The sequence below is a fragment of the Poecilia mexicana genome, unplaced genomic scaffold, assembly GCF_051168715.1.
Source record: "Poecilia mexicana isolate PSO_F unplaced genomic scaffold, ASM5116871v1 scaffold_1, whole genome shotgun sequence".
Lineage (NCBI taxonomy): Eukaryota > Metazoa > Chordata > Actinopteri > Cyprinodontiformes > Poeciliidae > Poecilia > Poecilia mexicana.
The window spans coordinates 8,444,859-8,462,913 of record NW_028263370.1 but is presented as its reverse complement, the minus strand read 5'-3'; the positions used below and the strand labels follow the sequence as shown (position 1 = coordinate 8,462,913).

General features: G+C 40.3%; 1 protein-coding gene across 1 annotated transcript; it reads right to left on the bottom strand.

The window, feature by feature from the left end:
• Positions 1-213: 213 nt before the first annotated feature.
• Positions 214-17,653, bottom strand: ppp1r12c (protein phosphatase 1, regulatory subunit 12C). Its single transcript, XM_014993705.2, has 20 exons — positions 17,320-17,653; positions 14,040-14,220; positions 12,612-12,742; positions 12,117-12,235; positions 10,425-10,584; positions 9,616-9,760; positions 9,454-9,528; positions 9,288-9,367; positions 8,940-9,052; positions 8,798-8,865; positions 8,098-8,252; positions 7,896-7,983; positions 6,339-6,456; positions 4,203-4,318; positions 3,235-3,284; positions 3,000-3,030; positions 2,742-2,855; positions 2,453-2,503; positions 2,102-2,152; positions 214-1,300 (listed from the first exon to the last, which is right to left on the bottom strand). Exons 1-20 carry the CDS (start codon positions 17,520-17,522, stop codon positions 1,214-1,216), a joined length of 2,136 nt encoding a protein of 711 aa, XP_014849191.2. The 5' UTR covers positions 17,523-17,653; the 3' UTR covers positions 214-1,213.
• Between the last annotated feature and the right edge of the window lie 402 nt (positions 17,654-18,055).

The window sequence follows — 18,055 nt, the reverse complement described above, 5'->3', positions numbered from 1 at the left end:
CGTCATTTGTTAGAGCTCTGAATAAAAGACTCCAATCAACTGAGGTCCAACTCAATAATGCAGTTTGTACTGGTTCCTTATTCGGTCTGCAAACTGGGAATGCATCAGCGCCCTCTGGTGGAATTATTTTGTAATTACAAACGTCTCGCTTTTCAGGGTCTACTGTAATATTTTCAGGTAAAAATCAAACAGTAAGAAGCAGCAGACCCTTAATTATTTATGCCCACGTTGTATTTTATACTCAACCTTGTACAATGCCAAAGCAAAATAGAAATATTACTTACAAATGTATATCCAAAGGCACAGCTTCAAAATACATTTCGACATGCATTTCTGTCTCGTAAGGAAGTAAACATTCAAAGGATGACCCATCTGGCCCGTCTGTTAAACAGCTGTCCGTCACAGGGTGAATACTAAAAAGAAGCGTCCAGTTAAAGCAAAAAAAAAAAAAAAAAAAAAACATACAGTACAGAGGTCAAAGATCAGATTCTCCTCAATCTCCAGGAAGAGATCTGAACTGTAACATTATTTGAAGTATCTGAACCTGAGTTTCACCTCACAATGTCTCTGTTAGCACCCGAACACTCAGTCTGTAACACAGCAGTAATTAAACACGCCTTTACTCCGATGCACCCCACAGGCTGCTGCAGCACGAACATGTGAAATGCACACAAAGGAGCAGGGAAAGGTGAGCATGCAGGGTTTTGGTCCACTGGTACAGCAGCCGACTAAAAACAGTAAGCGTTGAAGAAAAGAATCATCCTGAGAAAAAATACTGCCCACATTTATTTTTTTACCTAAAAGATGTGCAAAACTGGGACTATTTTTATTCTTTTTTTTCTCATTTTGGCACATTTAAGTCTTGCGTGCGACACACCCCCTTATTGTGAGCCATTTGTGCATGGCTTCAAGTCTCTGAATACAGATTTTATACAAAGGATCATTGAAGCAAAGCACAATAAAACATCGCAGGTAAAAAATACAATAAAAGCCTAATATAAAAGTGGATGTGGACATCCCGCCGGTCCACAGGAGGTGCAGTTTGCCTCATTTAAACAGTAGATCTGCCAAAACATAAAGACCCAAACGCTGTGGCGGACGGTGAGCTGGACATCTGCAGTTCCACGCTGCGTCTCCCTTACTGGTTTGTGTCCTCCGAGTTTGGGCGACAGAAGAGTCGTGTAATACTTTGTGTCTGTACGGTTATCGCAGTTCATCTGGAGAGTTTGCTGATGACGCGGATGAGGGCGGCGTTCTCGTCTTTAAGCCTCTGGTTGTCCGCTCTGAGGTCCTTCAGAACCTACGCACACGGACAAACGACACCGTTACAGAATCAGTACATTTAAAGAAATGACTAGAAGACTACGGTTGTGTTGTCCTCTCTGTGTGTGTGTGTGAAATTATTTAGTCATAATCCAGTCTTGTGGTTCAAAAGCATTAGGTTGAAATAGATGTTCAATCAACCAAGAAGTTTGTTTCTGGTAGGAGTCAGGAATCTCAAAAAATATGAGAAAATAACAGAAAGAGCATCTGTTTTGAATAAAATTATCCATTATATTATTTTTTTTTTTCTAAATGATTCATGCATTTTCAATGATTATTGGAAACATCTTTACTGGCATTAAAGTAATCAAACCCTCCCTATTTGCTGACCATCTTTCTCTTCTTCTTAGTGTTTTGGTGATTTAGCTCCAAGTCTCTGAGGTGGAAAGGCATATTTTCTAATCTTTATCTTTTATGGTTTCATTAGTTTGTGAGCAACAAACACTTACAGATTTTCTAACTTCTCCTCAAATCAACAGCCAACTAGCTGATGCTTAGAAACAATTATTCATAATTCTCATTAACACTGATTTAGGAATGGATGAGGAAGATTTACACTAAGCTGTAAGCCTTTTAGTCATATATGAGCTCTATTTAAAAGCTCGGTTCCAGGAAACAACAGCTTTAAATAAACTCCGAACAGAACCGGGTTGACGACTGCAAAAAGCACGTAGTTTCTCAGCAGCTTGCTAAGGGTCACATGTGGATAATTTTGACCTGTTGTGGATTAGAAACAAAATCCACTCGTTTTTCTAAATAATCATAGAAAAGCTTGTACCTTCAGCTCATCCTCCAGTTCCCCTGCTTTCCTCTGGAGGGACAGCTTCTCCTGTGAACCAATCAGAAAGATCAGGAAACAGACAAACTGCCACAGCACAAAAAAATAAAAAAAATAAATATGTTTCAGCTTCTGCAGTAAAACTGTGCAAGTTCAGACAACGACTGGTTCAACCCGTGGGCTTCATGCAGCGCTGAAACTGCAGAGCGGTTAACTCATTCTCTGCAGTAGGCTTGTAATTTATCACACCTCCCAAAGCAACGACAGAGAGCAGCTTAAAGGCTAAAGGACAGGAAATGGCAGCTTAGCTTTGTTTTAGGTGTTTAAAATAAACCTCTGAAGGTGACTTACAAATCTCTCCAGCTCAAGCAGGGCCGGTCTGTCGGTGTCGCTCTCCTGACTCTGCAACACAGGGACAGCGCGTTTCTCTCTCAGATATCACAGGGAGACGTTTTACTAAAACTTCTAAGTACGCAAACAGTGACGGTTGTATTTTACGTTCCTGTTGACTAAATGACAAAATGCTTTCTCCGCAGTCCAGACTTTCTGTTCGGGCTTGCATGAAATGAACATGTTTCTTTTCCTGATATATCATGACACGAACACAAACCCAGATAAAAGGTCAGAGGAAGCAACAAACCTGCCAAACCTGTCGGAGTCTCTCCAGCTCCACTTTGTTCTGGCTCAGCTGCTGCTCCATCTCCTGCAGCTTCTCCTTCAGAGTCATGTTCTCCTGCAGTACCTTGATGTACAACTGAGAGGAAACAACAAATAACCAGAAAAAAAAAAACAAAAACAGAAACTCGTCAGTCTGTGTGGTAATTAGTTTCGTCAGTCGCAGACGCGTCTGACTGATTTCAACTCTCAGACCGAGAACAGAAAAAAATGTTTCACCTACCGTTTTGTAGTCTGAAGACAAATCTCTCCCTCTGCAAAACGAAAGAACCCGTTTAACATCCTCCGTGATAACATGTCTCCTCTCCAGTCATTAGTAAACCCTGGTTTTTCTTGAAGGTTTTGCCTACAAACAGCAAGACTTTCCTGCCAAGACTTTACTTAATGCCATATTCCCATGTGCCAGAATCAGTCAAAAGGCTGAAAACGTGAAATAAAACACAAAAGCCTCGACTCACTCAGTGCTGTTGCTGTTTGCGTCTTCCAGCTGGGCTCCGCCGTCATCATTCTGGAAAACCCAAAGTTTGGAGTGTAAACATGACACTGGATCTCTGACATGAACTCTGCACACAGTCTCACGCTTTATGTTGCTTATTTGGTTCTTAGAGGTTTTAACGAGGATGAAACACACAAGCTGAATGGCATCATTACAAAAACATTTGTGTTTGTAAAGTACGTTTACCTGCCAGCGATTATTTTCACAGCACTTCTGCAATATGCAGGTTCATGTGATGTACAAACATGAGCAGGTAAAACACCGACTCGGATCCGAGGCGCTCAGCGTTGAGGCTGACTGATTGTGATGTGGGTGTGATAATCTGGCTGATGTGGAAATCTAAACTTTGGGGAAATTAACCGTTTCGCCATGATGGGTTTATTTCCCCCCTCCACCTAAAACTGAAACAAGCAGCAGCTTCGCTCTCTGTCTTTACCTGTAAAGATCTGGCCGAGGAAATATTCAGTCATGTTTACATTCCTGTTCTGCTCACGCACACCGTCTGAAGCAGAGAGGTTATCTGGTAAAATAATCATGAGAACGCCGTCTGATCTGTTTGCTAATTTCACTTTATGAACAGTTTGTATAATTTGATTTCTGTGCAAGTTCAGCTTGTTCTGTGAAAACCTTGGTGGGTTTTTTAAAAGAACGGACGCTCCGGTGGAAAAATGTATTTTCTGTTAGGTGATTCTATTAAATATAACATCCTTATCTGTAGGAGATGACAACACTTGCTCAGGAACACAAAGTCTCGTAACTTCGACCGAGAGGACTTCCTGTTTTCACGAAACGGTTCACATCACATGTTCAGTTGCATCATGTAATAGAGGAACTGGTTCGCTCTCCTGTCCTTTTGCCACACAAATTTGACTGATTCGCTGAAGGCCGCCCCCGCTGCCCGTCTGCAGTTCAGCTCCGAAGGCTTCTCACCTCTGACCCCAGCTGGACGATGCCGGTGGAGCGTCTCTCCCTCCTGCCTCTCCTCCGGTCCTTCACTCCCAAATTCTTGTCTCCCTCCGACTCCACCTGCTTCGGCGTCTCATTCTCTAAAACAAACAGATGTGGACAGAAACAAAGATGAGCTACGGAAGCACATGAAGGAACCAAGAGCGCCTCGGAGGCTGCTTCAGAAAACAGGATTAAGGGAATAAAAGTGAAGTGAAGAAATAAGAGAGATAAGAGGATCTCTGCGGTAGAGGAAGCGGTCGGCTTATGGTTGACCACGAGCTCAGATGACCGCCAATGAAAGATGTGACAGTCTTGATATTTCTCCAGGCTTTTTAAGGCTCGCTTTATTGGGTTTTTGGTTGATTTTTACTTCTTATTATCAAACCCACTTCTTGTAAATAACCATTCACTAAAAAAAAAAAAACAATTAAAAGAAGTGAAAAAACTGGACATGAGTTTGCAGTTTGATCACAGTTCTGAAGGGGAAGAGAGCAGTTCCCCTGCACACAAAACCAACATAAACAAAGGTGGCGCTTTTGAAGCGATGATGAAATCATGATGGCAAGACAAGAAGGCTTGTAAAAAGTATGAGAACAAGGCAGCCGCCCTGAGGCACGCCAAGCAGCTCACACCACCAGCCGCGGCCCTCAGGGTACGTGAGAAAACCTCACTTCCTTGTAAAAAGCCTCCTTGAGAGCACTCCACCTACCGCGCGCTTCGTACGTCTCGCTTCTCAGTGATGGATGGGAACTTACAGTAAAGAGAAGTCGAACAGCTCAACCAGAAACAAAGTCAGACTGAAAGCAGTTTGACTTTTAACTCTTCGTTGGTGAAAAACACCTGAAAACTGATTGGTTTTGCAAAAACATTCAGCAGATTTGAAAGTTTAGTTCTCATTTTCATTTCATGCATCTGATCACGATGTCGACTGAAATGTGAATTTATTGTCGTTTCTAACTGAAGGCTCGATGGCAGCTTAGAAAATGAGCATAACCAAGGCATAATAATGTGAAATTGTATCAACTTCCATATCACCGTTTAACTATAAAAAGGTGAGTCAGCACCTCAAAAAATGCTTTTTTATTATTTTTTTTATTTTCTTGATTTTATTTTTCACATCGCCAATATTTAATGGATAAAGAATAACTTGTTCACAATCCTCACAGTGAAGAATGGTGGTGGCATAATTATGTTTTCTTCTGCAGGGACAGCGACTCTGGTCAGAGATGCATCTTCTCTTATTATGAATGTCTAACGGCCACTCACAGCAACAAGAAGTATTTTTAAATGCTCGTCTTAAATTAAAGCTCTTAAATTGAAATTGTAGAAGCCTAAAGCTGTAAAAATTCATCAGGAGATTCTGATCAGTGCATTTTAATTTGCTTTTTCTTGATAATCCCTTTTAAACACACTTGTAATCTGAACATCTTGTAGCCACTGAAACTTAGAAAAGTGTAACTTATTAAAACAAAATAAAACTGATCTCGAAGGGCCTCCAATGGGCTGTTAAAAAAAAATTAGCAACTGGGAGAAAAATCTACCAGATTCATGAACCTGTGTTGTAAATAATTTGAGGCTGTTCTCTGTTTTTCCTTGTTGAGGCATTTTTAAGTGGTGACTGCAGGCGCAGACAGTAAAGAATCACGCCGTCCTTTGATCTTCCGTACCGTAGATTTCATTTCCATTGAGGCCTTCAGCGTCGTCTTCACCACCCAAACGCTCAAACCGGTGATGAAAAAGTTTCACTTGTCTTGATCTCAAGTCTAGACAGTCTAACATCATTACCAGAGTGTTTGTGACACAAACACCAGAAGCAAACGGAGGGAGTCACCTGCTGATGTTTAACACATAAATCATCTTTTATTAAACATAATATCTGTGCATAGCTAATGAAAATGTTATTTTAGTGCAAAGCCATAAAACTCTGGTTACTTAGAGTTCCCTTATGTCATGTATAAATATTAAGAAGCTTAATTTTAACAGACTTTCAATCTTCCTTTGCTGCAATTCCTCAACATTTTGACTTTTATCATCACTAATAAATGAAACACTGTATGTAATTAAAAGCTCCATCTTTCTTTTTTAAACAGGAACTCCTTAGTGAATTCTTCCACTCACCCCGTTCAGTAGGCGTGACGGTGATGATGGGGCTCACTGACTGGACATTTCGAGGCGGAGGATCAGCAGCTTTACCGACGCTCTTCTCTGCCTCTTTCAGTTCAGTCAAGGTCACACCCTGTCATCGAGAAAGGAAAAATAACCTTCAGTGGGTTTTTGGCTGCACACAGAAATGTGGGTCTCTTAGTTTTTCCATTTCAGCACCTTTACTGAAAGTTATGCCTGTCGGAAAATCTGATGCAGACATGCAAAAAACATGAAATAAATTGAACTTTTGTTGCTGCAGCAAAGAAAGTTCTTCAATGGAAACATTTACACAGAAGAAGCAACTGATGCCCATTGTTGTGTAGGGAGGAGGGTCAGTAATGCTGTGGGACATTTTCTACTTTAGAGGTTTCAGAATCTTGTAAGATGGGGGACATTTTAAGAAAAATAAAATCTAGTGGGACAGTAAACTTAAAAGTGGGCCATCAATGTGGCTTAAATAGACAATATTTTGTTGATTTTGATAACAATAGTTTCCTTTTAAAAGCAAAGCAAGCCTATTTGTTCAGAATGTCATTTAAGCACATTCTTGGCCACAACACTCCTCTAAGAATGAGCTGCTCAGTACATTTCTTCATCCATCTTCAATCAGAAATGTATTTCAAGAATCATCCATAACATTTGCAGGTCTTAACACCAGTCAGAGAGGCCTTTTAATGAGCCAAATGAGAGTAATTTAATGCAGTCGAGGGTCTGAGATGACCAAAAACCAGAGGATAATGATCCCAGTTACTGATGCTGATGGATAATTGGTGCCGTTTCAGGCAGAATACTTCATGATTTGCTGCAGAAGATTCATTTAAATAAACATGGGTGTTGCCTCCAAATGGAAACAGGAAGGAAGTTTAGTAGTATAAAATGTCAGGGTCACAAAGGGAAATCCTGAGACAGAAGTAGATCCTGAAACAGAAAGTAGAGCAAAAGAAAAAGTTTGTGAAACCAACAGGTAGAAGACACTGTAATCCTGCAGATGTGTGATCATCTCCAAGGTTAATTCATGTTATTTTTGTTTTGTTTTTTTAAGAAGGCTTACTTTCAAATAATTTCAATTGCAATTTAGATATTGGATATTCCTTTTTATGCTTAACAGCACGTCAGATGATTATTTTCATAGTGAAAAGATGAAAAGCATCTAAATTTTACATGATGGGAAAAATGTCTTGTAGAAATGAACAAGATATAAATATTAATTTGCGTTTAAGTATACATTTCAGCAAACCCGAGATTGCTTAAATAAATTGATAGAGAAGGCCTGTATTTCATTTTCTTGTGAATTTTTAGCTATGGTTATCTTTCGTTACTTTTTATGGCACTAAAGTGGTTTGAATTAATAGGCTGTTAGATGTTATTTATTTCAAGACTGTATTCTTCTCGTCATTTAAGTTATGCAAACATGTTCAGCTGTTTCTGTAATTTGGCTGGTAGTATCTGGATAAAACAATAATGCTAATACATTATAAATCATAAGATATGTCTGCAATATTTTAAAAATGTAAATAAAATGAGCACCACCTGAGTGAGGCGACGGGACTGTCGCATCAGCCGACACCGAGCTTTCCTCTGGGACTCAGACTCTTCGTCTCGATCCGCTGCCTGGAACCTGAACACAAAAATAATTACATTTACTATTTGCATGAAGCTGAATGTTAATGTTTTGCGTGGGACAGAAGGGTTAGTAAAGGCAAACAGAGAGGTGGAGCTGAGTATGACTTACTGTTTGGGTTTCTTGTCTGCGTTTGGAGCGCTGGGGCTCTCGGCGGCAGCTTCCCTGGTCTGAGGAGTGGGCTGGACTCTGGCGGTCCGGCTCGCCTTGTCCTGCTCCTTCTCCTCCTCCTTCTGCTCCTCTTCCTCGTTCTTCTCCTCAGTAGGCTGCAAGACACAGGAGAGGAGAAATAAACCAGCCAGCAAATTAAAGCCAGATGTATGAATGAACCTCCTAACTGGATCCTTGGGAATCTTTGTAGAAAAATGTTAATCAAATCAAATAATTTTTATTTTTACCTTGCTGAAGAAACTTAATATTAATAAATGTTATATTTGTGATTAACAACTACATGCTCACCTCCGAAGAGCCATTAAAGATGCGTTTCTGAGTTCTGCACAAATTCTATATTATATTATCTGCAATGCCGTATTTACAAGTATGAAATTATACGAACAATTTATTTCTGTTTTGAAAACACATCATTGATCTCAGATGTGGCAGCAGCTTAAACATCCTACTGGGACCTGACGCCATGACAGCACAGGAGGTTATATTTTCTTTTCGGAGCTCTACTTTTACAGACTCAAATTTTCTAAAATAGTTTTATAAAATGTCTGTGAAAAATCAATCGGTGTATGTGAGTAGCACATTCAGATTAATGTTCTAAGCTGGAGCTCTGACGTTGATGTGCAGCAGGCTGGGTTTTTACCTTCTCTGCAGGACTGACGGTAGATGTAGTCACACTCTCGGTGTCTGGACTGGACACAGCAGAGCTTTCTGCAGAGAAGCATCAGAATTACGGATCAGGTCTGCATAAAGCAGCTGCAGCGCTCCGGGTCGAGCTGACTTACCAGTGCTGCTCTCCTTCTCCTCACTCATATCCACGCCTCCTGAAACGCCCCGTTCTTTAGACAGATCTTGCACGTTTATCTTGTCTCTGCTGCTCATCCTGCACACAGACGTCCTGATAGGCAGAAGGGGAGCGTTAGGAAGCTCTGACTGACGTCACCTGGAAAAACCTCGTCCTGTTTCCTTTACTGCAAGCAGGTTTCAATGCAAACTCTTCAAATGTTTAATGGAACAAAACATCTTGAATGTTGGGCACTCTACAATGAGTCTGATAGCTGTCTTCACAGATAAGAGCATAAAAGCATGTCAAGAGGACATAATGATTTTAAGAAGTAAAACATGAAATGAACCTCCGTCGTTTGCCTTGTGCGTTTGCAGCATTGGGGCCTGGTTGGTTCTGCCTCTCTGATATCGACCGCTCATTACGCCACTGAAAGAGGGGGAGGGGGAAAGGCCCCATTTATAATAACGTAATAAAACATTCATTACATTAAGTTCAAGTAAAATCTTTCTCACGTTGGCTTGTTTCTGTAAGAGCTCCTCCAGCAGCTCGGCAACACTTTCATCAGCTACATCGAACGGCGTCTGACCCTGCAGGATTCAACCAATCAGACGTTAAGAGGAGGTGGAACAGACGGAGGTCAGAGGTGAGACGCTTTACGAGCGCGTGGCGCTCACCCCGTTGCTGCGAGCCTCCATGTTGCACAGCTGCTCGGCCAGAACGCGACACGCCTCCTCTTGACCCCAGTGGGCTGCGGCGTGAAGAGGCGTCCAGCCGTCAAAGTCTGTGGCCGACACGTCCAGTCCGCACTGACACAGCATCCTGCAGGAGCAACACAGACAACAGGGTCTGAGATTTCATTCAACTATTTTTCTACTATTTTCTGAATTAGTGTGGAAAAGAGAGAAAGAGAGAGAGGAGAACGGAAATCATTTGCATTTCCAGACTTTTTCCTTTCCCATTGTCCGAACGTTGCATCCTTTCTTACTCGTATTCTTTGAGTTCTTCCTTTTTCCTTTCGTCCTTGAATCTTTTTCTTCGTGTCATGTCCTCCCTCCTCCCTTCTTGTTCCATGTCCCTCCTTTCATTTTTGAATCTTCACTTTTCTTTATTTATTAAGCTTCCTTTCTATATTGTGTCCTTCTGTACTTGCTTAAGTCCTTTCACACCAATCCTTCCTTGCCTCCTTCCTTCATGCTGTCCTTTATTTCTTCATGTCATCCATTTTTATGTTCTTCCACTGTTAAGTTTTGATGTAGGGTCCCTCTTTTTTATTACTTTCGTTCTGTCCTTCCTTCTTCTTCCCTCTTTCGTGTCTCCTTCCTTCACTCCACTGTATCTCAGTTTATGGTAGCTGCAGGTTCTGTGTATGAAGTCCACTTAATATATCATTTTCTGCCATGAATTTGCTGTTTGTTTTAAAAATAGTTAAATTAAGAGGTAAACTGTTGCATTTAGTTTTCCAATAAATTAGTTACTACATTACTTGAGAGCCTCCATGTATCCTTTAGCTGCAGCGACATGCAGCGGCGTGGCGCCGGTCCTCGGGTCTCGGAGATCAGCCGGCGGACCGTCGTTCAGCCACATCATGGCGTCTGACATCATCTGCTCCTCCTCCTTACACTTAGCTGCCTCCACGTCCACACCTGCACACCAGGAATTAATAAGAAACGACAGAAAAAAGGAAAGATGCTAGGAGTTTTATTAGGCTGAGGAAAAGAGGTTTGCACCCTGGTAAACTGAGCTCAACTGATCGATGTTTTCATTTAACCTTATATTGATGTATTGATGTGATGATCTGAGACTTCAAACACAGAGAGAGAAACAATGTAGATATAAACACACATTCTCTTCTGAGCAAACAAATAGAGCTATTCAGTTCGCAGCACAATGCTGTCTGAATCACTGGTGGCAGAACGACTAGCTGACATCAACGTGCCAGAGCAAATCGCCTCGGACAAAGACGCCCACTACGCGATGGAGGACCACAGCTAGAGCACTGACTCACTCAGGGACAGCAAGACGGATCACAATTCATTTCTGTTCTGTACTTACAGTGATTTACATTTTATCCAACGCAGAAAACCTTAGGCACTTTGAAGCAAATGTGATTAAACTGTTTTCAGACAACTTGTTGCTGCTGACATTATTTAACCAGCCCTGAGCTTTTAGCTGAATTTTTTTGATAGTTGTATTGAATACATTGTATGAAAATCAAGTAAATGATGATTATTGGTTTTATTAAAAAGCTCAATTTAAGTTTTAATTCAAATGTTAAGAGGTTTCTGTAAATAACTGACAGATCACAGTAATAAAACCTAATGAAGAAACGACAAGCAAGTTTACATGAACTGCATATATAACTAGGTTTTAGGCACATTTTTTATTTTCATTGAGACAATCTAGCCAAATTCATCTTATACATGCAAAGAATGTGATGTCTGAGGGATGTAAAGAAAACCCGTTCAACAGCCTGAATCACTCATTCTACAGGACTGATAACGAAAAAGTAAAACTTTAAAACATCCTGAAATCTAATGATGCTTTAAATTTACCATTACGTTCAGTCACAACTAATAAAATTAAAATTAATCAATATTAGAGAACAATAATAGGAAATATTATTACTGTCATTTTAAAATGCACATTAATATAAGAAACAAATAATGATAATGGATTCAAACACGAGAAAAGTGTAAAGATACTCGAGCTATTATGTCAGGAGCTAAAACACTTCCAACATTTTACCTTTCATATAAAATCTTTAGGACAAGTAAATCATGTTCGATTTCATAAAAAGGACTGCAAGATAAACATCATCACTAATTAAATAAAAACAAATTAAATATAAATGTCAAATAAACCCAATATACCCCAAACCTCTTTAGGCCAGAATTGGACTTTTTTTTAATGCAAAAACCAAAGAGTTCAACTGCAGATGTTCAATAGTCAAATACAGAAATCATTTTCTTTCAGTGCCACATGTAAACACATCTAGTTAATTCAGTTGCAATCATATTGCAAAATTGTTGAGTGAAAAAGGTCCTGCTTGTCTTAATATGCGTTATTTTCTTTTCCATTCCGAATATCCCAGACATGACTGAAGTAAAATGCAGCAAATGCTTTATATTTGCAAATACTGCAATGAAATATAGCGCTGTGCAGGCGAAGAGCTCACCTTGTCTTTGTGTGTAATCATGGAGAAGGGATTCGGTCGTCTCATCCAGAGCGATGTCCAGAGGAACGTCGCCGTCACAGTTCACAGCAGTAAGAGACGCGCCTTTCTGAAGAAGGAACCTAAGAAAAAGGAAAAATAAATAAATGTCTAAAAGAATTCCTAACCCTGTAGTTTAATTACATAATTCGTGTTTTTGGTGCAAATAACGTTTTCCACTGGGATAATGGAACCAGTTTTATGAGTAAACAGACTCTCACTTTGGAGCAAAAAAAAAAAAAAAAGCAGATCCATTTTTAAACCTCTCAAGCTGGACGCGTTTGAGTGCTGCACCACTCGCGCTTTAGCTGAAGCGTCATCTCGGCACAGATGACAACAATGTCAGCATTGTGGAGAGCAGAAATGCTCTGGCACCCACGGTGTTCTCTGACATTCAATACAGTGGCAAAGAGCAATGTGCTGCACTGATTTAACCATTTAAAGGAAACTCCTACACACTCTGCTATGTCAGAGTAGCCGCAGGAGGCAGCGACGTGCAGCGGCGTCCATCCCTCGCTGTCGACCTGGTTCACGCCGGCGCCGTGCTCCAGCAGGAAGGTCACGATCTCTATGCTGCCATCTATGCAGGCCTGCACACATTTAACAACAGAAAATTAATCAATATACTAACAATGAAAGAATAAAATAAATAAAAAAATAATAATATTCCATCTGTAGTCACAAGCTGCTTATTTATTCACATGTTTTATGCAAAACTTCAATGTATTTTAGTAGGATTTTATGTAGCAGAGCACAAAAAAATAAAACTGCTTAGCTTGTATGCAAAATACGATATGCGATGAAAAACTAAAAATACCTACAACCCCCACAATGTGGCACATGGCAGGGGCAGCATGAGGATGTGAGTATGGCTTTCTTTAGCAAAATAGCGGTTGATGGAAGACCTGCACAATTTAATGCAAATTTATGGTCATCACAATATCATGGACTACTTGAAGTGCAATAGTAGTTAACTAATATATTCCACATTTTATAAACTTGCATTTTTTTCATGCAGATGTAATATTCGTCCAGTTGGACAGAGTCTCCCGGCAGCCAAGACACACACTGGACATTGGCTACGTTTCTCTAAATGTTAACAGTCACAGAGTGATGGAAGCACAAATTTGAAAAAGAGGAAAGTAGAAAACAGGAACACATCACAACTGATATCGTCCTCTCATGTTTTTCTATTTTACAGTAGATGGGCAAATGAACAGAGCTGAGTGAAGGGCAACACTCAAAGAAAACCCATTTAGAAGCAGCAGGTGGGGTAAAAGTTCACATTCTAGGAAGGCAATGATGCTAAATTTACAGTCAGGTTGTGACGTAGCCATATTTATGTGTTAGAGAGGTCTAGTTAAAGTCCAGACCAAAATCCAAGCAGGAATCTAAGATAAGGTTTGAAAATTGATGTCAACAGACAATCTGTGAGCGATTTTAATGGGCTTGACACACAGAGAATGACAAAATGACAGCTAACGTTCCACCACTGCTGGTGAACTCAACACACGGGTCGTGACATCGTCAGCAGCAAAAGAAACTTGAGCATTTTTCAACTTTCTTGCTCACGTGTGCACATCTACGTGCACAACTGCACAACTTTTGCAGGTACTTGTCAAGCTGCATTCACAAGCAACTTATGTGTGTTTACATGGATACGCTACATATGTAGCAATATTTTCAATAAGTTTTCAATAATCTGTGTTGCCGAGGAAAGAAGCACGCCGCCCTACAAAGAAGCAGAAAACACACTCACTGTGTAAAACGCCTTTTGCAATGTAGTCCTGCAATCATTTAAGCAATACCTTTACACCATGTTTCACTAAGACTTCAAGAAACTCCAGAATGAAGAATGAAAACGACAGTGCGGTGAAGCTGCGTTACCTGGTGCAGTGCAGTGATGCCATCAGCGTTGGAGCAGTTGATGATGTCTGGCAGACTCTCTCCGTCTTCCCGTTCTGCTTTGGACTGTTCGGTCTCCTCCAGCATCGCCTTGGCCTCCTCCGTGTCGCCGCTGGCACAAGCAGCGAGGAACTCAGCGGCGCGGTCAAACCTCACCCTCTTCCTAAGAACGGACAAAAGGGACGATTACAACTAACTCTGCAGAATAGGTCCAGAAATGTCCATCTTTGTCTCTTTGGGACACCCAATACTAGAAAAGTCAGCCGAAATGATTGAAATGATTTATGATAAAAGTAGGGACCACTTTATGGTTTATTTGCTGAACCATAAATACACACAATAAGCTGAAGATTTAGCTCTCAATTAGATTCTATTTCATGAGTCCTCAAAGATTAAGAAAGGTTTTGGTGATTTTTATGATTCAATAAAACCATTTATGCTGACAAAACAAGAATTACATTCACAAGTTTAAATTTATAAAGCATTTTCTCAAATGCAAACATGACTCAAATATATAAGCTTGCCTCAATAAGCAATTAATCAATTAATTGTAAGAAATTAATATGAACGTCATTATTTCTGCTTCAATTTATTCTTATTTTTTTGAAAAGCAATATAAGCAATGTAAGAAATCAAATAATTTTATTTGTGGTTTTGGTTGTGTGTGATTTTTATTTCTGTTTTATTTATTATTTTTCGCTGTGTTTTATTTTGGATCTTTACATAAGATGTCTTCAAGTTTGTTAAGTAAAGTTTATTCAACACAAAGTTGGTTTGATGTGTGCTTGGGGTCACTGTCGTACTGGACAAATGGAAATAAAGACCACATGCAGCAGGACCTATAAATGAATTACATTATGAAATATCTGTAAGCAAAACGTCCCTTAAAAAAATATTAATAATCGAAATGGAAATTAACACGGTCATTTTAATTTATCATGCGATGAACCGATTAATTGCTAATTCAAACAGGGGGTTTGAACACAACAGACACCAAATGAACATTTTGTCCTAGAAGTTGATTTGCTTTAACTGAAATACTTGATGGCAGTGTCACAGCTTTTCCCCAGCTGAAATCCAGACTCTATATATGTCATAAGGTCATAAGTAGTTCAGTCAAAAATAAACTTGAATCCTAGCAATGCTGGAAAAAAAAAAAGAAAAGAAAAGAGGACAGCAAATAGCTTTCAGCAAAAATACTTCCTGTACAAATCTCCCTGAAATATTGAAGGACAGACATTGTTTCTGTTCTGGTAGGTTATCTGCACTTACTGATGTAATCACGGAGCACGAAACCAGGATGTCAAAAGAGATGGAATTTCTGATAGCTGGATGGTAAATACCTTCTCTGTGTAGGACTGAGGTAAGCAAACAAAACACACACAACACCGCTCTGATTGATCAGCTCAACCACACACAATCACACCGAGATGTTCTTTAAATCACAAAAAGGTCAAAGCAAAATGCTTGACAACAAACACAGTGTAAGAAAATAGAGACCAAAGTGATTCTGTAGCTGATTTGAGGTCTAAAAAGAATCTTACTGAGTAAGAGATGAATCCTTCAGTTGATCCAGGTTGCTAAAATACGATAAAATGACAGACAACCAGTATTCACATTGTTGTTGTTCATTAATTAAACTGGCCATTTTAAAAAAAGGTTTCTAAAAAGATGGAAATAAATTTTAAACTGGAGCAATTTATAGTTGTTATAAACAGGCTCACCCCAGTTTGCGGATTATCACAATCCAAACAAGAGACATCAAAAGCACACGTCTTCGGATTAGATGAGACCAACGTTGAACCGGTTAACAAGCAAAACACTTTGTAGCAGACAACCAGTACTGAACTTAACCCACAAAACACCATCCAACAATGAAACATGGTGGTGGCAGCATCATGCAGAGGGGATGCTTTTCTTGAGCAGGGGCGGGGAAAGCTGTTTAGGGGGCATTACTAGGAGAAATATGGTGCAGATGAAACGGCAACTAATTTTCTGAGGATTTGTACAACACCTTATTTGTAGAGATTGGCCAATCAGGTGTTCAGACAGTGGGATAGCAAGTTTTTTCTTGATCAGGTCTGAGCTAAATAACAAATACAGGGTTTCCCCCAGTTTATTGTAAGCCTGGCAGGCCACCAGGCTTTGCTTGTGTCCCCACCAGGCTTAGCATTGCTTATTTATTTAAGGGTTTTTTTAATGTTTGCATTTTTTTATAGACTTTATAGTTGGTGTTCAGACATTAATCTTCCAATAACACATACTTATCAAGTGCTATTTTCAAATTTCCTGAAACTTAAAACATTTTTTAACTCAAAAACACGGCAGGCCTCTGGATGAATGACTGCCAAGCGCCACAACCACCGGACTTAGCAAGTTTTCTGGGGGAAACCTTGAAATACTAAAAGTAACCATTTTTTTCAGTCATCAAACGTGTCAAAACTAAGAATATCTATTTCTAGTCCATAACCAGGCCACCCAGCAGTATTTACTTTATGCACATTTATTATGGATTTAAATAAACCAGTAGTAAGGAAAATATGATCTAATGACAACTTGTTGTAGTAATTGCTTTGTTTTCTTGGATTCAAAGGTGCTACCTTAAGAACCTGCAGCACATTTCTGCTGCTATGTGTTGCAGAAAAACAATAAATTAGAATTGAAAGGTGAAAATCTGAGGTCCAAACCAAAACAACTTTGATTAATCCTCTTCTGACAGATACTGCTTATCAGAGTCATATGACCACATTTCCTTCCAGTGAAGTTTGAGTTGATTGGAGAATATTATTTTACATCTTTAGTTGTAAGTGGGTACAAAATGTCTCCAAAGCAGGTTGGGATTTGGGTATGAAAAGGACAACGTTACTATTACCAGTTTGGTTCCAAGGAAGCAAAATATACAGAAAGAAACATAACAGATATCAAGCATCAAGTTATTAAAAAGGACAGCTAGGTTCAGATTTTAAAAATCTGGGAAACAATGAATACAGTGGATCCCCCAAATCACTGAATCAACCCCTCCTTAACTGTGGTGAATGCAAGTGTTAATGGTAGACTGACTACACACAAGCAGGGCTAACCTATAGTACTCCCCAAAAGATCCATGACAAACATGTTGAGCAGATAAAATGAGATCTGGCTCAGCACAGAGCAGCAGACAACAAAACCTGCTTTACACTGATTAGATAACTCCTGATACTATAATAGGCTGACTTTTCCCTTTTTGCTGGTGTCCAACAGTTGGACTGAGCTGTGTCCTCACCGTCCACTCGGGATGGGGCTGCTTTCATCTCTGCCCTCTGACTCTGGCTGCTGATCCCCCGGCGGGTCGCCACTCAGCTCGGCCTCGGCCTCCCCGGCATCGCCCCGCCACCTCCGCCGGGGAACGTCCGACGCTCTGTCGGTGCTGGAGCCGGCCCAGCGCTTCAACTGCTCCCGCCGCTTGGTCTTCGCCGTGTCCCCCATTAAATTAACCGCGGAGGACGGTGTTTTTACAAATAAAACCTGTGCTGGCGGGGCCAGACACACCCTCCATGTGTATACTTTCGCTTCCTGGTTCTAGCTCCTGATCTCTGAAGGCGGTGGAAGTCCGGCTCGTGCTCGAGAGCGTCGAGAACGCGCCGTCAAGATACTGCCTTCGTGATGTGACGTCATCGATGTTTTGAAAGGGGAAACGTGCCCGCGCATTGTGCACGCACTGTACTTCCTGCCATTGTGCTCTTTGATGCTAGTAACCTATACATCCTCCAAATCTACATACTAAACACAGAGTTTGCCGATGTTTCTGTGCTAAGATGTTAAAAGCTACACATGATGAGGCGCATTGTAACAATATTTAATACTTGGCAAATGATGCACAAATGGAAAAACGTTTCTTTCTTTCCCCCTTTAATTGTGCGTTCAACTATGGAGGACCATAGTGCCTCCATACCCTGGCCTGATTCACTCTTAATTGTTGTACAAAGCTAATAGCAACATCCAACGAAAGACTTTCAGTA